Here is a 26,915-nt window from a genome sequence, read left to right as displayed (position 1 = left end):
AACCCCCTCCCTCTGTCACTTAATATCACTTTCTTTGATCTCTCCCTCTCTTTCCATCGATCCCTTCCTCCCTCTCTTTCTATCAACCCCTCCCTTCCTTCGTCCAACTCTATCTCACTCACTCTCTTAGGATCTATTTATCCTTAGTATTTTCCTTTCTTTGAATCAATCACTCCCTTCCTCCCTCCATCTCTCTCACTTGCTCTCTAGTCTCTCTCTCTCTCTCCCTATTATTTTATTTTCTTTTCATCAACCACAGAGGGAGAGAGAGGTGAAGAGAGGGAGGGAGGGAGGGGGGAGGGAGAGAGAGAGAGGGAGAAAGAGAGAGAGGATGGAAGGTGGGGGTTGAGGGAGAGACTAGAGGGAGATAAATTCCAGGTGCAATCTGAGAGGGAGGGAGGGAAAGAGAGGGAGAAACTTGAGAGAGAGAAATTCCAAGTGCAACTTGAGAGGGTGGAAATGATCATAAATGAGGCCTTGATACTTTATCCATCTGCAGTGCATCTGTTACGAATGGCTCGCGACTCGATGAAACTTGGAAGGCTCTCAATTCCAGCAGGCACACACCTTGAGCTTCCCATACTGGCAATTCACCATGACCCTGCATTGTGGGGAAATTATGCCAAAGATTTCAACCCAGGGTGGTTTAGTGAAGAAATTGCAAAGGCTGCAAAGCATCTAATGGCATCCATGCACTTTGGTGCAGGTCCAACTATTTGTGTGGGCCAAAATTTTGCCTTGTTGGAAGCAAAATTAGTTTTGGCCATGATTCTACAAAAAAATTCTTTTGTGATTTCCCATTCTTATGCTCCTATGTTTTCACCTACTCTGATTCGTCAATACGGAGCTCAGGTTATCTTCCGCATGCACATTTCTGAGAATAGTACTGCCTAGAAATTCCTCTATGTATTGAACTATTAACTAGCATTATATATTTACTATGGAATCTATCATCAAATATTGTTTGTAGGTGATTGTGTGCATCCTTAGGAATTATTTTTTTCTTAGCTCATACTTTTGGGGTTTCAACTTGGTCTGAAGTAAAGTCAAGGCAAGGTAGGTTGAGCATTAAGCTGGCTTGTGGGGATAACCCTACGTTCACCAAAAAAAAATCAATCTACTATCAAATATTGTGAATGTTGAATATGTAGGAAATTTAAGATTTATATTTTGCTATGCTATGCTAAGTTTTCAAGATGGGACGGCAAGGGATGAGTTTTTAGGACGACAAATTTTTTTGCCAATTTTGGGGACGGTGGGGGCGGCAAAGGGGACGGCTATATAAAATATAGGAAAAATTTAAACTATATAGTGAAATTTTAAATGTCCATATAAAAAATAGATAAAGCATGTATATTATACCTTATATTCAAATGAAAACATGGATAGAGTAGGTATATGTACATTATAGAACCTTAACATACCACGTTTGTGTTCAAAATTCATTGTCAATACTCAATATGCATTCATAATTCAGAATTCATTGTCAATACTCAATATGCATTCGTAATTGAAAATACATTGTCAATATGCCAACACTTGTTTGCATGTAGTTCATTGTTTCTTTCATGTTGGAGGATATTTTGATAGTCTTCCATTTCTATTATGACCTACAACCGCTTCTTTATGCACTACAAAGTTTTGGGTGTTTGTGAAATTCTACACCAAGTTGTTATTCATATTTCTGAGGTGCTTTTGGCTATGATTCAAACCTGTTTACTTTTCATAATTGTGAAAAGTCCAATATTACAGACCTGCAACCACTTTTTTATGCACTACTGAGTTCTAAGTGTTTGTGAAATTTATTACCAGGTTGCTACTCATTATTTCTAAGTGCTTTTGGAAGTGATTCAGACATGTTTACCCATCATAGTAGTGAAAATCTAGTTTTACAGACCTATAATAAAATAAAATAAATCAGTTTTTTTAGCATTTAATTCTTTTTATTTTTATTAAATGTGTTGGTAAAAGGAGGACGGTTGACAATTTTTGAGACAATTAGGGGATGGGGGGACCTCCCCTTTGAAAATCACTATCATCCCCAAGTTTTCGGGACGTTTCCCACAATTTTTGCAAATTTGGGAAAGGTTGGGGGATGGTGGGGGAATGGGTGGGGGACGTCCCCTAGCCATCCCCAAGTACCCAAAACATCCTTGGTACGAGAGTGAGGAAGTTTAGCCTAGGGACGCATCCCTAGGTTACATAGATATTTTGTTTAAAAAGTATTATTAAGTTTTAGTTAGTTTTGTGTTAGATTCTTACAAGGTGGTTTGGAAAAGTTGTATAATGTAATATTTTGCAAGCATTTATATAATACATTTTAAATGATCTCAAATGAATATTAATAAATTAATTAATTTTGAATTTTTCTTCTAAAAAAGGGGTAAAAATTTATTTAAATGCAAAGAGAATTACATAATAAGAAGGGTCAATAGCACAACAAAGAATACTTACACATTCTTGTCTTCAATAACTAATTTTTCCAACATGCAAGAAAAATTCAAAGGCAAATGTCCCATATCCTCAATATTCCAACCCTACATCCAATTAGATGCCCATTTGCCTAGATACTTCACTACTCTATTCCACTCCCGAGGAATATGAGAAAATGCAACACTCTAAAGACTTTCTCAATCTTAAAATTTGTCGAATAACCATGGTTAAGTGCCAATTAATAGCATTGAATCGTTGCTCATTCAACAAATTCACCACCACCTATGAGTCAAGACACAAATAATCCTTTGCCAACCAAGGGCACAACCTCTCTCCACAGCATACAAGAAGGCGAGAGCCTCCATGCAGTTATTTGTATGAAACCCTTTATAAATGGATAATAAAAATTGAACAACAACAGAACTACCATGACCAATGCCACTAATGCTAGCACGACCAAGATTCCCCCTAGAAGAGACATCAATATTTATCTTCAAAACTCTTTGAAGAGGTGGAAGCCAATGACCCACACGATCAATCTTTTGTCTATAATATTTGCATCCAACCCTCTTAGCTTGCTTACAACCTACACCAATAGAAGTACAAACCTTTTGAATAGAATAGTTGAACCTTCAAAAAATATCTACATGATTAAGATGCACTACACCCAAAAGATCACACTTGGCCAATACAGTTGTTGAACAACCATTTTTGCATTCTGAAATATTCATTGATTTTGTCTAACCAAATATGCCAAAGAATGAAAGTAGGCCCAAGAACCCAAGCTAGGTAAAGAAAAGAGCTCTTAACTAGAGGCTGACCCAAATGGTCCCGAAACTTTACCAACAAGGAGGCATTTAATTTTTACAATATTTGTTCTTGTATTTTTCAATCTAAAAATAGAGCCATGGAGAAAATAGATGCAGAGTAAATATTGAAATATAATTGTTGCATTATGCAAATTGACTAGATTGTGAAGATAAATCATCCTAGCATGCTTGACAATGAGAGAATTTGGTAATGTTGTCAAATCTTGTTCAAGGATAAGTCTTGAATGGAGGAGTGAAATTAACAATTGAATTATTTTTCATTTTTTATTATTCCCTTGTTATATGCATCGTTAATCTATTGAAATATGTCTAGAGGCATTATAATTTAGAGATTTTGACATTGAAACATTATCTTCTAGGAATGAAATTCTTGTTGTTACCACTGATTCTGCCAAAAGGAGTGTCTAAAGTGTATAGAATTTCATTTATTAATGCATACTTTGAGTCATGTTAAATATTGTTTTCCTATCATTAGAAAAACATTGAATGGACATTTTTTGTTAGGTTCGATAGCATTGCAAATTGTGCTCCTTTAAATAGGGAGCCCAATTTCACACTCTCCTAGCACTCATTTTAGTATATCTCATGCCTCGATGCATTATAAGACCTCTTTTTAGCATTTTATTTTCAAGAAAATGAGTCCTTTATTAATTTAAATCTTATTTGGGACCTTAATTTTAGGTGTGCCCTTATCTTTTATTATTTTAATTTATTATAAGTCTTATCCTATTTCAAATTTCAAAAAAAAAATTCTCCCACTTAAATATTATAACTTTTCATATAAATTATACTTCTAAAATCAGGATCCTATTATCTTGCAATCCTAAATTTTTGGGTCTATTTTCTCTTGATAATGTTGCCTAGCATCTTTGTCCAATGCTTTTTGGTCAAAATTTCAAGAGATTAAATAGATGGTCTTAACATTTCTAAAACTATCTTCATTGCAATAAAATAATAATTCTAAGTCAGTCTTTTATCAATTTAAAGAGAATTTCTTATAAAATCAAGTTACCTTCCTCATTTGTGACATCAATCAATTATGTAAACAAGAGATATCCTTATGATGTGAAGGACATTCTTTATGTAAAGTTCTAGATCTACAAATTCAAGGATAAATCAACAAATATCAAGTCTTCATTAACACTTATTCACCATGATGGAAGCTTCAAGAGATGTTGGAGGATGATAGGAAATCATTGATTGATGATTGGCTTGTACCTCTCCCTAAGGGGTTGGGTATGATTTCATGTTGTTCTCATATTTCTGCAATTAAGCTTCAAATCTGAGTTTTATCATTTAAGTTATGTGATTTATGCATTCTTGAATTACTTTATAGTCTACATTCAATCAATTTCATTTAGAGTTTTTCTCTAACACACTTGAGTAGGACTCTAGTTTACTTTTATGCATTTTAGCTCATAGCAATCTTAGACACACTTAAGATTCAAGGGCACACACATTACTCTAGATTCAATATTGGTCATTTTGTGGAGGTAGAAATCACCTAAACAAGGGGTTGAATAAGGAAAACCCCTATATAGCCACATCCACACATTCTCTTAATTTAAAGAGTTCAACTGTAGGTTTTTTATGTAGATGAAAAAGAGGAAATTGCTTGGGACTTAGAGATAAAGAGCCTCTCCAAATTTTATTTGGAATCATTTGAACAAGGACTCTTAGCATCTATATCCACTAGGACTAGGGAACCTAGATCCCTTATCTCTCCTATTCAGCTTCAAAATTCGTAGAACAAATAGATTGTTAGAGTTTTAGATCCAGTCTTAGTGCTCAGTAATTCACCAGTTAGACAGGGATGCCTAGCAACATTGTCCTTCTAGTTTTAGCTTAGTTTTTAGAAATAGGTACACTTTTGAATCTCCATTTCACTTATGTACTTGTTATCCAACATCAATTTCTACATCAGGCAATTCAAACAGCTCATTTCTTAATTTATGCAAGTTTATCCTTTAGTTAGTTTACATTCTTAAATTAACTTTTAAAACAAAAAAGGAATAGAACCCTAAGGTATTACTTGAGTCTCTTTGACAATAGTTAGTCAAGCATATTTAGCCCTTCACTAGTTTGTATTCCAATTTATAGTTGAAAGAGGGTTTGGTCCTAGTTGAGCTTATAGCTAGTTCAATCCATCCTTTTTACAACCCCTAAACTTTTTGGTGAAACTGACATCCTTGCATCATTTTCTACTATTCATTTCAAGGTAAAAAATCAAAAAGAAATATTTTTTTCATGCATTGTTATGTCTTGTGTTGTGTGTGTTTAGATTACATTTGCATTTTACATACTTTGTTACATTAGATTTTTTTGTTTCATTACAATAGTTAGCACACATGTTTATTTTATTAGATTAGAAAACAAAAACTAATAACCCTCTTGGAGAAAGTGATTCACTATGTCAGATCTCGTTTTACAAGACTTTCATGACTTTGATGAGCTATATAGTAGTGATGACTTTGATATGTTGAATGAATCCCTTGATGACTTCATCTCTATTTATTCTTTCTCTATGACTTCAAAACCATCCTTTTGCGAAAAAAGGACCGATGTGATACATGTGACTATTTATAAACATGAACTTAGAGAAACCTAAGATTGTTGTCCATCTTCGTTATGATGTTCCTCAAACTCTAAAAAAACTAGTGATTGTTGTTAAAGGTGGTAGCAATCCTAAAAATCCCTTGGATTATGCAAAACAAATCACTTGACAAAGTTACAATGCATTTTCCCACACATACAAAACAAGAAAAAATAGACAACCTAATCTTGTGCCAGTTGTTCCTTCTTCTCTTCATGCTTCTCAACCAGTGCTTCCTCATGCACCTTATCTCCTCAACATCTTGGAAAGGAATATGATCTTGTTGAAAAACTTCATGCTACTCCTATCAAGACATCCCTTTGTGAGCTAATTCAAACTTCAACCACACACTATAATGCTACAAGAAGCTTTGAAGAAGATAGATATTCAAACTCCTATTCGACCTAGTGATACGACTTCCTTATTGGAATGTATACATGCAACAAATCTTGATGTTGTGTTTTCCAACATAAGTTGCCTCTTGTAGAGATTAAAAACAAATATGATTATCTTACTATTGTTGTCATTATTAAAGACATGGCTATAAGATGAACTTTAGTAGACAATGTATTTGGTCTCAATGCGTGTAGCGTTGACTTTTTATGAAAATAATATGTTGACAATAATAAAAACCCTTTTGACTAGAAAGCCATTATTACTTATAATAAAACAAAAAAATCACTCCATTGTTATATTTTATCAAACTCTATAACAAGCATCCCTAAAATGCTTCCACCATAAATATAGAGTCAATAAAATTACTAGAAAGGCACAACACTTATTAAGCTTCATTCAAAGGATACACTTCAAACTCCTCTTTATTACAAACATCAAATTGAAAACCATCACTTCAACATAACATTAATATAATAATAACTTAGATTATATGCTTTAATAGAAATATTTAAATAATTCAATCACTCTCTAATTTTGGGGAACTAATATATCTCATTCTAGGGTTCAAGTATTTTTATTTGAATTGCCATTTAAGATAAAATATGAAATATATATCAGGAGTTGAAGAATCCTATTCTTTAGAGGTAGTTGTATTCCAGGCTCTGATAACTACTACTACCATAATTTCCACTTTCCTTTGCTTCTCATGCATTATTCTTCTCTTCTCCCTCTAAACTCTTCTATATTTTGATGGATGTTCATCACCTATTCCAAAGCTTTCATTTCAGGACAAGCGAGGAGGATGCCCATAAAGGTTGTGGTCTTTTACACCTCTACTATGAGCTGCATCAGTTCGTATACCATGGATTAGTGGGATTGGGTTGCGGGGTGACACTGCTGCAGGTGTGGGCTTATGAGCATCTGCCAGTGACGAGGCCGATACACTTCAGAGGCAGGGGACATGGATGCAGTTTTGTGCACCTGTATGATAGGATCACGTCGCAACCACGGATTGGTAGGTTGGAGCACTGGCGATGGGTGATAGATGAGATTGATGTGGTCATCTAGAGGCCATACCTGGGATGCGAGGAGTGGGAGGATGATGCGGTAGAGCTTCCCTACAACTTTCAGAGCAGGTACCTGATTGGGCGGACGCCCTATGTGCTGGAGAGACAGCTTGTAGACAGGGTTTGCAGGTAGTTTGGCAAGATCCAGAGGATGCCACGGGGTTCAGGCATGTATGCGCGGACAGTCAGGGATCAGGCACAGTTTGGACCCTTATTGTCATATGATCAGGCTGTGACGTAGCTAGCAGAGATGGTACCCCTACCCTAGGACATGTGGCTAGAGGTCGAGGACGCCGGCATGGATGCCGAGTATACAGCCTACTAGGCCGAGCATCCATTCCCACGCCTAACAGATCCAAGAGAGTTATTGGAGGGCGATGATGGTGGGGATGATGATGATGATGGAGCTGATGGGGGCAAGGGCTGACAGAGGAGGAGGGGGGTAGTTGGAGAGAGGAGGGTTGCACCACAGAGGGAGGGAGCATAGGAGAGGCAAGCTCGGGTGGTGAGAGGTCGTGGTGGATTGCTGGTACAGGTGCCAATAGCACAGGGTCCCAGACAGGTATAGAGACAGGTACGGGGACAGGGGCAGGTATAGGGACAGGTGCCAGTACAGGCACCAATACAGGTATAGGCATAGGGGCAGGTACCAGGACAGGGGGAGCCATAGGGGGCTAATGCAGAGGAGGATGAGCTGATTGCGCTCAGGGAGATCTGCCAGGGATAGACAGATGAGATTCAAGATTTGGAGAGGGAGAGGGATAGGCTCAGGAGGAGGCTCAGAGATACTGAGCGGGAGCAAGACCAAGCCATTCAGCGCTATACAGAGGCTGAGACAGCACTGAGGGCTGGGAGACAGGCAGCAGAGGACACAGGGGCCGGATATGCCTATGTTCTGCGAGTCGGGGAGGAAATTGCCTATTGGCGGGATCTCTATTATGGTGCAGTGCTAGCAGATCAACGGGCAAGGAGCTTCCATAGACCATCGTGAACAGTGACAGCTACGGGAGGGAGCCGGAGGAGACAGACATCTAGTGGTGGAGTTATGGGTCCTCCACCACCACCAGATAGAGGGGACAGGAGGGATGATCCTAGGGTGGGTCCTTCGGGGGCTCAGATTTCGTCGAGGCCAGGAGGCTCCGAAGGAGGGAGTTCATCATAGCCTTAGAGGGCTCCCTATGTATCAGTATTGTACCATTTTTTGTATGATGATGTAGACACCTTCGGGTGATTGTAGCTATATGATTTTTTTGACATCATTGTATCATGACACTTTTTATATCTATATATGAGATGATTCATCTTTGCGGCAGCTATATGCATGTGTACCTATGTGATGGGATGTTCTTATGTGATGCTTATGATATGGATGCAAATATGTACATGATGCAATGTAATATTTTTGTTCTTTTATGTTTTGTATATGTGTATACATGATGCAAATGTAGATGAATATGATAATGCAAATGTAAATTGTGCTAACAGGTGTTGTGTGCAGGATGTGATGCAATTGTGATATCTATATGTATGTATGTATGAAATGCTTAATATGTGATAATGCAGATATTTTTTTGGTGTGTCATTATACTCAGTCATGTGATAGTAGGCTACGTGGACTTGAGAAGGATGATGGAAGTCAATCAAGGACGAGGGATGAAATATAGAAGATATGAAAGTGAAAGAGCTTCTTGTGCATTATCATCATTGAGCTTTATTATGGCAAGTAGGTTATGACAATCGAGGCATATGTTTGACCCAAAAAGTCATTGTACCTGTTTGCATGGAGATAAGACAGTCACAAACAAGGAATGCCCCAGTTCACACTAGACTCACAGTGTTCTCATATCCTTGGAGAAGTCATAGCATTACTAAAAGACAATCCTCAGATAGCAAATACAAATAGGTGACGATACCCCATCCTCGCCTTTCTAGTCAAAGACATCCTGGAGATAGAATCTCTAGTCAGAGACATCTTAGAAAAGCTAAAAGACATGTCACCAAAAGATAAAATCAAAAGAAAACCAAGACTCGACACCAACATCCACTGTAGTCCTCAAGTTTAGTGTCTCTTGCCACTTGTATAAGTCTTATTTGATTGTGGTCATAATGTTTACTTTCACAAAAAGGATAGATAGCACAGAACCATATGTTGTCTGAGTCTGTTGAAAGATTTGATTTTGTTGAAGCTCATTGTTGCTGCTGTCTCATTTGAAACTGACTGAATCCATGAAACTAATACTTTATTGCGGAGAAGACGAGACCTTATTGCGGACTGGCGATGCAAATGTTGCTTTATTGCTGATTGTGCGCGGATAGACTGAAGGAAGTTGGAAGAAACTATACTCCTCGAAACATGTGATGTTCTCAGTTCCACACCCATCACTAGACGTAGGATTTGCCTTAGCCACAGATAGGATCTGATTTATTATGGATGGAAATGGAGGTTTATTATGAATGGCTAACCAATCTTGGGTAGATCAATAACAAGCCATGATGGGAATGGGTAAGTTTATTATGGATGAATTGGTTGTGAGTGTGTGCAAAGTGAAAGGATGAAAGTGAATCCTGAAGGAGGGAGGAGCAATGTCTCTACGCATGGCACTGGTGACCCAGTTTTTACCATGGTACTTGCCCAGGGCGCCACCGAAGTGGTTTTCACTGTTGGACGAAATTATTTCTCTTTACTTTTTTTGATTTTTTTATTTTTCAATGTTTTTTTGTGTCACGAGGCGCTTGTTTGCCAGGTTTTCACCAAGTAACGATTTTTTTTTTTGTTTTATAATTTTTTTGTATTTTTGAATTTTTTTTAATTTTTTTGTATTTTTGAATTAGGATACTCCGAAGAGCTATGTGTAGAACCTGCAAAGGTGCATGTTGTTGATATGATCCTCCAAAGGTTCACCTTCTGTAGTTGAGAGCTGATATGCCCCGGATCCATAAGCTGCTGTAATGATGTAAGGACCAAGCCAATTTGGTTCAAACTTGCCCTTCTTCTCTCTGTCTTGCTGATTCTTGGGGTTTTCTCTAAGAACTAAGTCACCTACCTCAAATGTACAAGGCTTGAATTTGTGATTGTAGCTGCGACTCATTCATTGTTGGTAAGCCTTGAGATGATTAAAAGCAGTTTGTCTCTGTTCATCCAGTAGTTCAAGTTCTTGTAAGCGAGAGACCCTATAGTCTTCATCACTGATGATGTTTTGCAAAGAGACCCGTAAAGAGGGTAACTCGACCTCAATAGGCAAGATGGCTTCAGCACTGTAGACAAGCGAATAGGGTGTAGCTCTTGTAGGTGTGCGAACACTTGTGCGATAGGCCCAAAGTGCAGGATTAAGTTGGATATGCCAATTACGGCCAATGTCGTCGACTGTCTTCTTAAGGATTTTAAGGATTGTTCTATTAGACGCCTCAGCTTGGCCATTACCTTGGGGGTAATATGGTGTGGAGAAATGATGGGAAATATGGAAGCGATCATAGAGTTCACGAACATCTTGATTTTTGAAGGGACGCCCGTTATTAGTGATAATGGAAACAGGAATACCGTATTGGCAAATGATATAGTTGAGGATAAACGTAGCAATCTATTTTCCAGTGACTTGTGTGAGAGGCATGGCTTCAATCCATTTTGTGAAATACTCTGTGGCAGTGATAATGAATTTATGACCATTAGAAGAAGGAGGGTGAATCTTGCCTATGAGATCGAGTCCCCACTGACAAAAGGGCCAAGGAGATGCAAGTGGTTGTAGTTCTTGTGCTGGCGCATGTATGAGGTCTCCATGAATTTGACATTGCTTACATTTTTTAACAAACTGATATGAGTCTTTTTCCATATTGGGCCAGTAATATCCAGTCCTAATAAGTTTCTTGGCCAAGGTAGGACCACTAGCATGTGGACCACATATCCCTTCATGTACTTCACGTAACGCAATCTGAGCTTCGTCGCTTTCTAAACATCTAAGAAGAGTGCCATCTAGACCTCACCGGTATAGGATATCAGCTAAACTGACATATCGAGAGGATTGGCGAATGAAGGTGCGACGCTGGTTATTTGATAAATTAGGAGGAAGGGTATTATCATGAAGGTATGTGAAGATGGAACCATATAACTGGGACTCGGGACCGACAACACATATCATCTCAGTAGGAGTGATCTCATATGACGGAACCAAAAGGTTATCCACCAAGAACTCATAGCGGGTCTCATTTGGAGATAGATCGATCAGTGAAGCAATTGTAGCCATGGCATCTGCGGCACGATTCTGCTTTCTTGGTATCTGCTCAAAATCTATCTTTATGAACTGTTGTTTCAAGTCATCCACCATTTGTTTGTAAGGCATTAATTTTTCATCTTTTGTTTGGTAATCATCAGTTGCTTGACGGATGACAAGTTGAGAATCTCCAAAAACATGAAGTTCCTGGATCTTCCACTAAACTGCGATCGTAATCCAGTTGTTAATGCCTCATACTCCGCTATATTGTTAGTGCAAGGAAATGATAAGTGGTATGATTTTGGTATAGAATCCCCTTGAGGAGTTATAAAGAGGATGCCAGCTCCTGCCCCATGCTGTGTGTATGAGCCATCAAAGTACAATTGCCATGGCTTTGCATGTGATATTGTTAAAATGGATTCATTTGGAAATTCCAAACTTAGAGGAACATCATCAATCATGGGGGCATCTGCTAGTTGATCTGCAATGGCTTGTCCTTTTATTGCTTTTCTGTCCACATACTCGATGTCAAATTCACTCAGGATCATTACCCATTTGGCTAGTCGCCCAGTAAGTGTTTCTTTATTGAGAAGGTATTTCAACAGATCTATCCTTGCAATCAACTTAGTCTTATGAGTAAGCATGTAATGTCATAATTTCTGTGAAGCAAAGACCATGGCGAGACATGCATGCTCGATTGGTGTGTAGTTTAGCTCATATCCCACCAATGTGCGACTGATATAGTATACTGCCTTTTCCTTGCCCTCAGCAATTTGTTGTGCCAAGAGTGCCCCCAGTGCTATTGGAGTAGCTGAGATGTATAATAACAGAGGCTGATCTGGAACTGGTGGCATCAAAACTGGCAGAATCAAAAGATAATCTTTGAGCATCTGAAAAGCCTGTTGACAGTTATCATCCCATTTGAATTTGATGTTTTTATGTAGCAAGTGCTGAAAAGGATTACACTTATCTGCAAGTTGTGCTATGAATCTCCGTATAGACTGGAGTCTCCCTTGTAAGGATCAAAGTTGACTGATATTTCTAGGTGGTGGCATATCCAAGATGGCCTTGACTTTTGCTGGATCAGCTTCGATTCCTCTTTTGGACACAATGAATCCTAGGAGCTTCCCAGAGGTTACTCCAAAGACACATTTCTTGGGGTTTAATCTTACTTTGTACTTTTCTAACCGATCAAAGACGACTGAAAGTATGTCCAAATGTGTATCTCTGTCTATTGATTTACCCAAGAGATCGTCAACATAATCTTCCACCATTACGTGCATGAGATCATGAAAGATAGTAGTCATGGCTCTTTGATATGTAGCACCTGCATTTTTTAACCCAAAGGGCATGACATTCCAGCAGAAAGTTCCCCAAGGACAAGTGAATGATGTTTTGTGTTGATCCTCGGGTGCAATCCTTATTTGATTATAACCAGAAAATCCATCCATCAATGATAACATCTCATGACCTGCTGTGAGATCCACAATCAAGTCAATATTTAGTAATGGGAAGTCATCCTTTGGACAAGCTTTGTTGATGTCTCTGAAATTTGTACATATTCTGATACTGCGATTTGGTTTACTGACAGGCACTAGATTAGAGATCCATTCAGGATAATCAATTGGGCGTATGAATCCGACATCCAATAATTTCTCAAGTTCTGCTTTGACTAGTAATGCCACTTGTGGATGCATTTTTCTTAATTTCTGTTTCACTGGCTTTGCCCCCGGTTTGACTGTCAAATGATGCATTACCAAATCTGGATCTAGTCCAGGCATATCAGCGTATGACCATGCAAAGTTGATTTGTCATTCTTTGAAGAAACTTATGAATTTTGACCTTTCGGACTCTATCAATGATTGAGCCAGGAATATATTGTGTGGAACCTCTTCTGTACCAATGTTTATTTTGATAGTCTCTTCTACCAACATGGATGACTTTTCCTCATATGATGTTGGGAGAATGTCGAGCCTTCCATCTTTGGGTGCCTCAGAGAGGTTTTTGCCCTCAGATACGTCCTTTCTTTTTACTTTTTTGGGGTCAGACAACGCCACAATGCGGTTTTCGCCATAAGACCCTTGGTTTGTTTTTATTTTCACATTTTTGCGACTGGAAGGTCCGACACCCTCACCATAATATGCCATGCTATTGATTTCTATAGTGTATCCCGCTTTATGGTCCCCAGGGGGAAGATCATCCCGTATGCCAAGATAGTCAGTAACAGCTTCATCATTTTGGAATGTGTCAAATTGTGTTGGTCCTTCACGATCCCAGTCAATGAGTTGATGGTGAACAAGGGGAAGGCCTTTAATGTTTTCAAAGTTTGCGGGGCTAAGAGTGAAGATGCAGTTATATTCGGGTATGTCAAGGTAATCATCGAGGTCATCGATGGCACTCTCCTCATCAGTTTCGATCGCAAGCAAGTCCAAATTGTCATTACTAGTAGCGCATTCTAGGACAGGTGTTCTCATCCTATGTGATTTCAACCTAGAACCTTGAGACAAAGACTGTGTGGTATCCTCATGGGTTGTTCCTTGACCAACTCTAAACTTTTTATAAAATTACTCTTCTTTTGTGGGTTCATCTGGCTCTCTGAATGTCTCAGTGAGCTCATAATCACTGGAGGATTTGTCTGAACCCCATTCCCATTCATTGGAGTCTATGGAATAGCGATCCTCTTGTTGAATTTTGGCAACTTTGATTTGTAATGCTTCTTCTGTCCTTTTAGTGTGGACCTTGGAAGTCAGAAAACCAAGTCCCTTCGAGCGTTCCTTTTTGAAAGTCAATTCAGGTTGTAAAGGTTCAATGATGCCTTCTTTTCGTAACCCAAGAGGGCTTTTTGCATCATACCCGAATTTTTGTAGAATCTTGAAGCCTTTGCCATAGTTCTCATAGAGTATATTGATGTGATCTTGTGTGTCATCTTTAATGTCTCTATAGAGCATTTTGTATAAGTTTTCCTCTTCCAGTTCGCCCCATCTTTGAAAGGTAGTAGGGTCCCATTTGAGTACCATGATGGATACTTGCTTGTTAGGATGTGGTCTTCCATATTCTTTTGGGGAACTCATGACTTGTCGTAAGTGCATGGTCTGATTTAAAGTGTATTCTCCCATGCCTTTGTCCTAAAATTTTCCTTTAAGCTCACCTTGCTTTGATGTCAAAGGTTTCAATGACTCAGGATCAATGTATGTCGAAGAAGGAACAACTTCACGATTACCAGGAATGATGGTCTCAGTTTGCGATCTCAGGTTATTGCAATATATGAACGGATTAGGATCACCGTTAATTGTTACTTCTACTCCATTGTGAGGAAACTTGATGCATTGGTGATATGTCAATGGGACTGCCCTCATTTCATGTATCCAAGGACGTCCTAGTAATATATTATAAGTGAGATCTAGATCCAAGACTTGACAAATCACATCCTTTGTAACTAGCCCAACTCTGAGAGGCAAGGTGACTATGCCCTTGGATGAGCGTTCTTCATCATCATATGCCTTGATGGTGATTTGATTTGTTGAATTCACAGCCTTATCATAATATCCCAATTGTTTAATTGTGCTCAATGTACAAATGTTTAGACCAGCTCCTCCATCTATCAGGACCCGCTTTATTCTATGTTTGTGTATGAAGGCTTCAACATGTAGTGGTGCATTATGTGGTTGACTTACGGAGGCGTCATCGACTTCTATGAAGGTAAGGGAATGTGGAATGGAAAGGTATCCCACCATGGCTTGAAACTAGTCCACGTTCAGATCAGTAGGAACGGTAGTGTCTCTCAAGATTTTGTCAAGAACAGCTTTATGAGCGGGGGATATACTAAGAGCTCAAGTATGGAGATGAGCGCGGGTGTCTTCCCTAACTATTATACAAGGTCATACTCAGGTTTGATTGATGAAGAAGCGGTGTTTTTAGTGGAGGCACCTTGCAAAGTGATTTTACCTTGACGGGTTGTAACATGACATTCAAAAGTAGGTTCGGAAGAAGATCCAACACCTTTTAGGACAATCTTGGGTCTCTGAATAGAATTCTCAGGTTTTTTGTCCTTGATGATAATAGTAGAGACATGATTGTCCATCGAGATGTGATTGATAGTTGAATCATAGTTGTAAGATGCTCTGGTATAGTTGGTTTGATCATCTGTGGCTTTAGCTTTTCCCTTGTCATGTTTTGGGAATGGTTCCTTAAACATCTCATGCTCTTGATTGGATGAGTGTCCCTCAATCTCAATGTCACCTCTATCAATGAGATCTTGTATGATGTTCTTCAGTCGATGACAATTTCCTGTCTTATGACGCTTGCTCTTATGAAATTCACAATACTCGTCATCATTCCACCAACTTGGTTTAACCTTTGGTTCATATGGAGGAAAATCTGGAACTGTGATTACCTTGTTTGCCACTAACTTTTTAAAGACTGACTCAAGTGGTTCTCCCAATGGAGTGTACTTCCTTCGTGATCTGGAAGTTGTTTGCGTATTCACTTGATTGTTTGTAGAACTTGATCCCGAAAAGATGAATTTGGGTCGCACTATATTGGCATCAACAACACCATCATTGATTGTGTTCTTGTTTTTATTCCAAAATCTTGGCTTGTCTTTTCCTTTAAAGTCATCTTTGTTTTCCTTGAATATCTTAATGACCCCTTGCTCAATTAGGACCTTTTCTGTTGCTAAGCCTTTTTCAATGACATCCCTGAAGGTGGACAAACAAGCTTTCCTTAGATCATAGCCAATGTCTTTGTTGACGTTTTGGGTGAACATTTCTACCATTTGTTTTTGTGGAATTTCACAAGAGCATCTGCTAGCTAGATTCCTCCATCTTTGTAAAAATGATGCAAAAGACTCTCCCTCTTTTTGCTTGGTGTTGCATAAAGTAGTGACTGATATGTCTGTCTCTATATTGTAGGAGAAATGTTGAATAAATGCCTCTGCTAAGTCACCCCATGACTTAATACCAGGTGGGAGTTGGGAGAACCATTCCATAGCTTGATCACCTAAGCTTTGTGGGAATAATCTCATCAAATATGTCTCTTCTAAAGCTACTTCAATGCAAGCTGTGAAAAACTGTCTTATGTGTGCCTTAGGATCCCCTTTTCCTCTATACTTATCAAATTTAGGCGTCACAAAGTGTGTAGGAAATGGAGGCATTGGAATGCTCTTGTCAAATGGATAAGGACATATGTCTCCCATTGTGTATGTTGGCTTTGGTGCATTTATGTCCTCCATTTTCTTTTGTAAGTCCCTGATTTGTTGCTCCAAATTGCTCTTAGGTGGAGATCGACTTCTTGCACCATACCCCATGTTTGAGGCACCAATTGGAGGAGGAGCTTGTTGCATATATGGATGATATTGATCATACACATGTTCATATGGAGGAGGTCTATAGTGATGCTGTGTATATGTACCACTTGGTATAGATTCATGTTGAGGAACACCATATATATTTTGTCCATGTATACCATATTCTACAGGCATGTCATGTTCTAATGTGTTGCCCCCAAATTTGACACAGGGTTTCCTTGTGTCCAAATTTTGAGCATGCCTTTGAATATCCAATTGTGTTGGTGAGTGCTCCTTAGCATTTGTATGTGATTGAGCATATCTGTCTGCATAAGACTTCCATAATGGTCTGCGAAGGTGAGTATCATATGCTTGACCATGTGTATGTGGGACCTTTGGTTTTTGAAACAAAGATGATGGTGATTCAGGCACAAGATGTGGTCCTCTATTTCCTCCACTATTAGGCCTCCTTTGATCCATGTTGGAGTGAGTTTGTTGCAAAGGTCGATTTTCCATTATTTGAGACATGTCAAAATCATGAGGTATCTTGGCTCCATTTTGTGCCATCATTTGTAAGAAGTACTGTCTATCCCTCCTCATTATTTCCTCAACCAACCGATTGAAATGGGGATTCATAATGGATTCTTCCACATCTGCTGAATGTATTGAAAAGTTGTCCATATGGTCATTGTGTGTACCATTGTTGTTTGTAGTGTCCATGTTCTCAACATTTGGAATGTTTCTATAGGCATCCATGTCAGGTAATGTGTTATGATTAGTATTGAAAAAGACATCATTGTCATACTCATAAGAACTCATGTTTGCAGACTCTTGAGCCTCTTTAGTTTCTCTCCTAGATTTTTGAAGACGGGTTTCAACCATGAACTAGGTATTGACCGAGATGTGTGAGACTAGATGAAAAATGGAAAAAGTATGGAAGACCGAGAGTTGGATGGAATGTAAATGAATCTGAGGTGTACTTGCAATGTCCAAAGTGTAAGACCAAGTATGTATGTAGTAGAGTAGGTGTGACTTCCAAAGAGAGGATAGTTTCTCTTGATGAGGTAAGTTGACCTTGACTCTAAGTAAGACCAAATGAGACCCAAAGGTAAGAAACCTTGATGAGGGACCACTTAGCAAAATGTTGTTGTATGTAGTGTGTTGACAAAGTATAGTGAGGACAAGCAAGTGGCCTTTTGACTCAAGTTTAGACAAGTGTGAATGTAAAATGAGATGTGAAGCAATGATGGACTTTGTGAGACCTAAAGACAGGTTGAATGCTAGATGAAACCTAGAGAAACAACCTAGGAAGCTCAAGAACTCCGAAACTGACTGTGTTTGTTTGGTGGACTGTGAAATTTTTTGCAATTCTGAACACAGACGCGCCTGTATGTTGCACAGACGCGGTTCCTCAACACAGACGCGGCTCTGTTCAACACAAACATGCTTCTGAGAATTTTGTGAAATGCACTGTTGATTGTGGGGACATAGACGCGATTCTGCCCTTCATAGATGCGGTTAGATAGCACAGACGCGATTATGACAGACACAGACGCGTTTCTATAAAATTTGTGCAATTTTTTCCAATCTGTGAAGTCATTTTGTTGTGACCAAATCTGACTGTTTGACTATTTTTAGTGACAAGAGGACACAATGTTGATGAAGACCCAATGTTTGTAAATGTCTAGACTCAAAAATGACTCCAATAGAAAGTGTGTTGTTGGATGTAAAAATTGTTTTGCATACACTTGAAGACACAAAAGACACAATGTTTTGCTGTTTGGTCTTGAATGTTTGAATGTTTAAAATAAGTCAAGCACAATTCTTATGGCTGGCCAGGACAATAGTTGTTGATCCCACATAGGGTTTTACCCCCGAGGCTACGCTATTCAGAGCGGATACTTAGATGCTTGACCTCACTGGCTCCACCCTCGACACTCACATCTCGGGTCAGCCAAGCATCAATCCCCATGAAAACTCCCCGTGGCGAACTTTGTATCTCTACTAAGAACCGAATGTGTGTGGGTCGCTACCAGAGGTCCGACCTCCTGCCCCAACAACTAAAAGGATTTGGGCTTCTAAAACAAAAAGGTGCTAGTAAGGACATCCACTCGTGTGGCCATACATGCGACACTTTCAGCTCTGTAAATACAGAAGGCTCCCAGCCGGTAGGGGTTACACCCTACAATTGATCAAATAAATTTGATCAAATGGGTTTATGGGGAGACATAGTGTCGGTATGAACTAATCAACACACGTTATCCATAGTTTTCACCATGAATACATTTGTTTATAGTGGTTCAGAAGAGGTGGGTTTTCCTCGCTACCACTTGGGTCGTTCTCTTCTCACTAGTAGTCCTAATGACCACACGGGAAGACAGACCCTCTAAAGATTAAACAAAAAAGAGCCTATTGCTCAAGACACAAAAGACAATGATTCAATTTTAGTGCACCAATTGAAGTGTTTGCTAGTCTATGAAAACAAGGCACACAATAAAAATCCAAAAACCCTTGCCAAGGACCTGCAACAAAGAGTTGTTAGTAGTTTGGATTGTTTCAAATAATCACCCCTTCCTGCAAGCACACAAGTTAGGTAAATTTTAAACCCAAAAGACTTTGTGAAAATAGGGGCCTTCAACCAAATGTTTTGCTTTCAAGACAAGCTGCACCAATTTTGCTAGCTAGATCTGAAAATGTTAGCGCAAAATAAACCAGATCTGAAACCCTAAATGCGAAACTGGAATTGAATGAATAAACTTCAAAATTTGAAACTGCTAAACACAGACGCAGTTACCCTCGACACAGACGTGGCTATACAACACAGACGCGACTTCAGGACATAAACGCAAGTTCCGAAACCTGTAAAACAAAATATTGCTGATAACACAGACGTGATTTAAGTTGTCGCAGACGCGCCAGAAAATCAAAAACGCGATCCGAAAGTACGCAGACACGGAAATACCAAAAATGTTGTCGAAAACGTCTAATCTGCAACTTCAAAAACACAAAATCTGCAACAAGGAGGTCAAATACAAAGGGACAAGAGTCCCACCGGGCATGCCAAAATGTATATGGTGAAAATGGATAACAATAATAACAAAATTGAAAGGCTAAATGAATTCAACCACAAAAACCCTAGCCTAACAACAACAAAGATCCACCATAACATATGAAGATTACCTAAGACAATGCAAGTCAAATGCAATCACAAAGATTATACCATCACATGTCCAATAGGGTTTTGATCTCCATTTTTCCTATCTCCATTGATCTTGCTTGATATATTTGCTCTCAGATTTTATGTGCACAAGAGCTCAACAAAGAACGGAATGTGTTTGCAAGTAGGATCGTAGTGTAGTCAAGTCCTTAAGATCAGCAATTAGGGTTTGATAATGAAGAAAGCATCTCCTTAAATAGAAGACACAATATGAAATGGAGGGATAAGATTGAGAGGTGTAAAAAGGAGGTCGGCTAGGATTAGAGGGTAGGTAGAAGAAATAATAAAATAATGAAAGGGGTAGGTAGTGTATGAATTAAGAGATGAATGACATGTGTCATAGGTGGAAAAGGTTAATGAATTAATTAAATAAATAAAGATTTATTTAATTAATAGAAGAAGTGGGATAATTAAATAAATAAATATTTATTTAATTTAGGAAAAGGATAATTTAAATAAATAAATAAATGTATTTATTTAAATGAGAAATAAGGCTAGAAGAGGATAAATGAATTAATTAAATAAATAAAGATTTATCTAATTAATAGAAGAATTAGGCTTAGATAATTAAATAAATAAAATATTTATTTAATTAGACTGGACAATTTTAGGTGTCTACAGTAGAAAATTTGGAAGGTAGAAAAAGGCTTGTTATTGCTTTAAATGAACATTCTTAAGGGAATGACCTATCCTCAATTCTTTTCTACATAAATTTAAATTAATAGTTTCTAGAGGAGAGGAGACAATAAGGAGTCTCTCTTCTTATTGGCAATACACTGTTAAATCAACCTAATGTGATTTTGTCAGTAAGGAATTTAATACAATTCTTCTAGTCCTATCAAAAAATGTTTTGAATTCTAAAGTCTAATCAAAGTTATATTTTCTTCCTTCGGTTGAAAATTTATAATAAATTTCTATGAGGAAAATAATTAGAAAAGAAGTTGATAAAAAAATGGTATATATATTTTGTATCATAATGCAAATGAAACTGGACCAAACCTTCTTCTTCAATACTCCCCTATACCTTTGAGCTATTGAAAAAGGACATGGTTAAATTTTTAAAAATCTCTTGGGTTACACATGTCTATTTGGTCACTATTAGTTAAATGAAAATTTTCCTTCAAAGAAAAGACTCAGATAAGGATTGCCAATATTCTGATATTTCAAATTGGAACCCTTCCTTTGGTTTATCTGGGTATTCCTCTAGAGTTGTGGGCAAATACCATAGGTAGTACTAGTAGGAGCCATTGGATAAGTTGTGTTAGAAGGCTAATCATTGGAATCATAGATGACTCTCCTCGACTAGAAGGGTGACTCCTTTATAGTAAATGATTCAAGCTCTCCCTATTTATAGGTAATTTCTTCAAGTGCCTCCTTCGTATTTCATTAAGGAACGTGATGCTCTTTTCATATAATCCTCTAGAGTGGCAATTTTCTCTCTTTTAAGTGGAGCTTGGGTAAGTGGGAGACTTTTTGTTGACAAAAGAGAGAGTGAGGGCTTGGTCTTCATTTTATGGTTTTGAATGGGTGGGTTCCAATTGCTAAATTATATTGATGATGGTGCACCAATAAAGATCAGTATGGGTTACAATTCTTACTCATAAGTGTCTCATAGGGGTTGGTAGTTTAGATATTCCCCAATGTCACCAGGAGGGGAAGGGATCTATCATTTGGCACACTCTAAATTTTGGGGTGAAGTTAATCAAACAAGGGCTTTTTTGGATCTAAAATAAGGGCTTTGAAGTTATGTATTGGTTGGATTCTTGAGATGGTCATCCCCTCATCCTCTCAATGTACGTGCACTTACAATCCCTTTGTGATAGATTTACTGTTGTTGGATGGTAAAAGGTGGCAAATTATAAATATGGTTGAACATTTGGGATATGTGTATATTTGTAGATGGAAAGATGCTCAAGAATCGCCTACTAGAGGGATAGAGGGAGATCAGGAAGAGTTATCTTGGATTCTTTCTAGTAGAGAGTGCAATTCCCTTACAGGGAAGGATATTCCAACACGAGGTCAATATTTGATAGGTAAGTACTCAGTGGATTTGATGCACTTGGAGCTAGATAGGCAGATGTATGGGAGGTTTGGGGTTCCATGGTGAAAACATGCATGGAACAAATTTCTTGGTCCAAATGCAATTCTTTTTTGTGGTTAGTTGTTCAAAATAGATGTACAACTTGCGATAATTTATATGAGCATGGATTCCAAGGGCCTTCTATTTATGTGTGGTGTCTTTATGGTGAGGAATGTATTCCTCATCTTTTCTTTCAATATTCTTTCTCCAGGGAGGTTTGGCATCTCTAAAAATTTATTTAAAATAGACACCAAATTTTTTAAACCAATCATAGCGTAGATATAATCACATTTGATTGGTGCAAACTAATTGATTAGTTGGAATTGAGTGAATGCAATAGTATTGCCTATGACAAGTACTAATAATTTCTCAAAATTAAATTTTATTTCATGTATTAATACAATATAATAATAAAAAAATAATTATAGTTATTGAAACAAATTGTTTGATAGTTTTAAATATTGTTTTAGATTTAAACAAAAACAAAATTAATTATTTATTACAAAAGCATTTATTAATTTAAAGTAAATAAGTGACAAGTTTATCTATCCCCTTATTTTATTCTAATACATCAATGCATCATTAAAAGAAAACGAAAAAAAAAAAAGTAAGAAAGAAAGCCATGTCACACTCTTACAATATTTTTAACTCTTATAAGCATACTCGGGAGTCGTGTCAAAGTCGATGATCTTTTTACCTTTGACCAGCGATAAATGCGGGCATATTGTAACATGTATCTCAAAATTTGCTTTATTCTCATAATTTGTATTTCTTATTGACATATTAATCAAAACTTTATTCTCAATAATCTATACCTATTACAATATATTAAACAGAATTATTATTGCAGGAAACAAAATTCCTAGATTTTCTTGTCTGAGGAAGATATTGTGTTTGTAAGTCACATCTAAGATTTGACAATAAACATGTCGTTTTATTTCTGTAAATGTAAATATAACAAGAACAGAAGGAACCTACATTTGGGCAGCATACACATAGTCGCAGCAATCTGAGCTTTCAGAACCAAATAATTAGTGGGTTTTGGTCACGTCTGGAATATGGAGTGGGTATTTTGGGGTTTGGCGGCCTTTTGTGCTGGTTTAGTTTGCTTTCTGCTCAAGATTGCAACAACGATATGGTGGAAGCCTCTGCAAATGAAAAAGTTCTTTGAAGCTCAAGGAATCAGTGGCCCTCCATACAGGCTATTCTATGGGAATTCTACAGATATAGCAAGAATGACCGATGAGCAGAAGTCCAAACCCATGACACTCTCACATGACATATTCCCTCGAGTTTTTCCCTATTTACATCAGTGCAACAGAAAATATGGTACGCTTGTATTCTCCATTTTTTAAAGTATCTGGTGTTTCATTAATCATATTATTAGAATTTCTGCCTAGTACCATTAATTGTTTTGCTGGGGTGTTGTTAGAACTTAGAAAAGTCGCCGATTAAGGATAAGATGCAGGATTCTGAAGACCCTGTTGATTAATTAAACTTGTTACATGTGATGTATAGGTCAGGATTTTATTTACTGGTTTGGGCCGAATGCCAGGTTGATTGTTCCCCACCCCGAGCTTATTAAGGAGATATTGTCCACTAAATTTGGCAACTATCCAAAGCCTCCTACTGATCCCCTTGCAAGACAACTGTTGGGAAAGGGACTTGTGGGTTTGAAAGGTGAGAAATGGGCTCAGCACAGGAGAATCATCAATCCTGCTTTCCATATGGATCTCTTGAAGGTAAGGCACTGAATGTCTCTATTTATATCTTAAAATAGGACCAAACTGATCCAGTTTAGAGAGAAATCTATAAAGTTCTTAGAGATAAATAAACCTAGATCTACTTTGCATATCAATTGTCTGAAAATTTCATTAGGGTTGATTGTTGGGCAGACACCCAATCAAGAAGGATAAAGCCCTCTTTTCAAGTATGTAGGAGCTGTGCATTGGACCTTTAACATTTGCAGAGAGCCAGACTGATTCCCCTGATTAGGTTTAATCTCCAGGTTATGTAGATCCCCAAGCATCCCATGACCAAATATTGCCCTGCAAAATATAGCTCCATTGCAAAATTTTGCATTTGGGTGTCATAACAAGAATTGTTGAGTGTTTGAACCCTGATTCTCGTCCCAGCTGATTTTAAGAAGCTTCTAGTCTTCAATCTTGTTACTTAAGGCCGAATATCTTAAATAAAATAAAATTGTAATCCAGTGATGCTTCCAGGATGCCCCCACTGCCCTGTTTTGGTATACCTTTAATGAAGGGTTAATGTCAGTGCAAGACCCTGGTCATATCTTAGCAGAGGGAAGATTCTGTCTGGTGTTTTTCAGCAGTCAAAAAGAGATACATGGGAGACCGAGTAACTACTTAAATTTTTTAACAATAGTGACCATGTAGATATATGATTTCTACAATCAATATGGTTTCAGGAATCAACTGTGAGAGGTTTTTTATTAAAAACCCACACAGTTGATTCCTGAAGAGAAAAAAAAAATTCAAAGTAGAAAAATTAATGTTATGATTAAATATACTTACTACTGGATAGGAGACCTTGCTCTCTTGAATTGAGTTGCCTTGGCTGGTGCTTTTGAATATTAATAATCTGTTCAGACACATGACTCAAAAAAAAAAAAACCTTCTCTGTTAGAATCTATTCATATTATTTTGCAAATACTTCTCTATTTTGATATTTATTTTCAGATTTTTATTAGAAGATATCTATAATCAGATAATCCGAAACTTATATACTTCAGTTATACTATTTCTGTAATTGCAGGGGATGATTCCAACTATTGTTAAAAGCGGTGCCAATATGTTGGATGGATGGAGTAAATTGATATTGTCAGGTGCATCGGAAATTGATGTGCAAAAGGAGTTCCACGACCTCACGGCAGATGTTATTTCCCGCACAGCATTTGGAAGCAGTTTTACAGAGGGAAAGCATATCTTTGAAATGCAGACCAAACAGATGATTCTTGCAGTTGACGCATTTCGCAGTGTTTATATTCCAGGTTTCAGGTGACAAACTTTAGTTTTCTGAGAGTACAATTGTCAACTTTAAATTGTGTGTGTCTTTTTTAAATGAGAGGTTTCCCAAAAGTTGTCTCACAGTTGAGAGTTCCACTGATTTTTCAAGTATATCATACCATCTCAAATGCCTGTCTCTAAAGACTTATTTGCATTTAATAGTGTTCTTGGGTAATTTAAGAGGTTTATTCAGATCTATAACTTCCTTTGATTTCTTAAATTGATACATAATGTCTGAGAGTAACTCTTTTCATCAGGTTTCTTCCTACTGCGAAGAATAGGCAACGTTGGATTGTGGAGAAAGAAATAAGAAGATCCTTAAGACAAATTATAGATGCCAGGGAAAGGACTGATATAACAGAAAAATCAGGTGGATATGGTGCCGATCTGCTTGGTTTGATGATGTCTGAGAGCAAGGAGCAGGGGAGAGTCAATGTACAAAGTAATGGAAGCCTGAGTACAGAGGAAATCATTGATGAATGCAAGACTTTCTACCTTGCTGGTCATGAAACCACATCAGTACTGTTGACATGGAGTATAATACTGTTGGGCATACATCAAGATTGGCAAGAGCGAGGTCGCAGAGAAGTGATGGAAGTATGTGGAAAAAACAATTACCCAGATGCAGACAGCTTAAGTCGCCTCAAAACTGTAAGGGAAACCATAAAGCATTTTGAAATTAGTAAAATAATAAATTAGGGTAAGGGCCATTTGCTGGCTTTAATAAAATCAGGACTGAGATTCGGATTCAATTGCAGTATTTTGAATGTCTCATAAAATATTGTATGAATGTTTTGTAGGTGGGAATGATCATAAATGAGGTCTTAAGACTTTATCCACCTCTAGCGCGTATGTTGCGAATGGCACGTGAGCCAATGAAACTTGGAAGGCTCTCAATTCCAGCAGGCACTCAACTTGAGATTCCCATCCTGGCAATTCACCATGATCCTGCTTTGTGGGGAGACGATGCCAATGATTTCAACCCAGGGCGATTCAATGAAGGAATTGCAAAGGCTGCAAAGCATCCAATGGCATTCATGCCCTTTGGTGCAGGTCCAACTATATGTGTGGGTCAGAATTTTGCGGCGTTGGAAGCAAAATCAGTTTTGGCTATGATTCTGCAAAAATTTTCTTTTGTGACTTCACCTTCTTATACTCATGCTCCTATGCGTTTACCTGCGCTGAAACCTCAATATGGAGCTCAGGTTATCTTCCGCATGGAATAATATCTGAGAACAGTACTGCCTAGAAATTCCTCTGTATTGAAATTTTAACTAGCACTATATATTTTCTGTTGTATAAATCTGCAATCAAATATTGTAAATGTTGAATATGTTGAAGATTAAGATTTATATTTTGTAATAAAGCTATTATAAATCATTTTGATATTAGAGTTATGGAAAAAATAGAAGGAAAGTAAATGTACAAAATTATCTCAAATTGTTGTGATAGCAGTTGTTGATTTACTACTCAAACTTGTTGCTTTAATGTCCAATTTTTTTGACAACATTGCACCAATAGTTGTGACTTTAATACTCACAATTGTTAGAAGTACGGTTGCCATTGCACCAAAAGATCGATCTGTTAATGCCCGATACAACCACTAGACTTATAGAATCCACAGGTGGCGGTTAAGTCATGTCACAAACTCGAGCGTTGTGTTGCACAACACAAGGAGACCAAAGGCGCACACCTTGCAACAATAATTGAATGAAATGTACCCTTAATTGTAAAAAGCAACCAATCATGTGATGCCACATCAGCGGCACAATTTTGGGGGT

The 26,915-nt window shown here is 37.8% G+C and overlaps 2 protein-coding genes across 2 annotated transcripts; both read left to right on the top strand.

The window, feature by feature from the left end:
- Positions 1 to 459: 459 nt before the first annotated feature.
- Positions 460 to 894, top strand: LOC131076900 (11-oxo-beta-amyrin 30-oxidase-like). Its single transcript, XM_058014247.2, has one exon. It carries the CDS (start codon positions 460 to 462, stop codon positions 892 to 894), a length of 435 nt encoding a protein of 144 aa, XP_057870230.2.
- Positions 895 to 23,000: 22,106 nt separating this feature from the next.
- On the top strand, positions 23,001 to 26,525 carry LOC131076915 (cytochrome P450 734A1-like). The gene is made up of 5 exons (XM_059213051.1): positions 23,001 to 23,434; positions 23,624 to 23,847; positions 24,884 to 25,125; positions 25,392 to 25,785; positions 25,935 to 26,525. The coding sequence occupies exons 1-5, from the start codon at positions 23,164 to 23,166 to the stop codon at positions 26,358 to 26,360; spliced, it is 1,557 nt and encodes a 518-aa protein (XP_059069034.1). The 5' UTR covers positions 23,001 to 23,163; the 3' UTR covers positions 26,361 to 26,525.
- The last annotated feature ends 390 nt before the right edge of the window (positions 26,526 to 26,915 follow it).

The sequence above is a fragment of the Cryptomeria japonica genome, chromosome 10, assembly GCF_030272615.1.
Source record: "Cryptomeria japonica chromosome 10, Sugi_1.0, whole genome shotgun sequence".
Classification (NCBI taxonomy): Eukaryota; Viridiplantae; Streptophyta; class Pinopsida; order Cupressales; family Cupressaceae; genus Cryptomeria; species Cryptomeria japonica.
This window is presented reverse-complemented; position numbering and strand designations above follow the sequence as displayed.

What these genes read in the sequence shown, in the direction of transcription:
- LOC131076900 (XM_058014247.2), top strand. Translation starts at nt 460, where the DNA reads ATGATCATAAATGAGGCCTTGATACTTTATCCATCTGCAGTGCATCTG.
- LOC131076915 (XM_059213051.1), top strand. Translation starts at nt 23,164, where the DNA reads ATGGAGTGGGTATTTTGGGGTTTGGCGGCCTTTTGTGCTGGTTTAGTT. An exon ending in TCCATATGGATCTCTTGAAG is followed by an intron (nt 23,848 to 24,883) that starts GTAAGGCACTGA and finishes CTGTAATTGCAG; the next exon opens with GGGATGATTCCAACTATTGT. An exon ending in GTTTATATTCCAGGTTTCAG is followed by an intron (nt 25,126 to 25,391) that starts GTGACAAACTTT and finishes TCTTTTCATCAG; the next exon opens with GTTTCTTCCTACTGCGAAGA.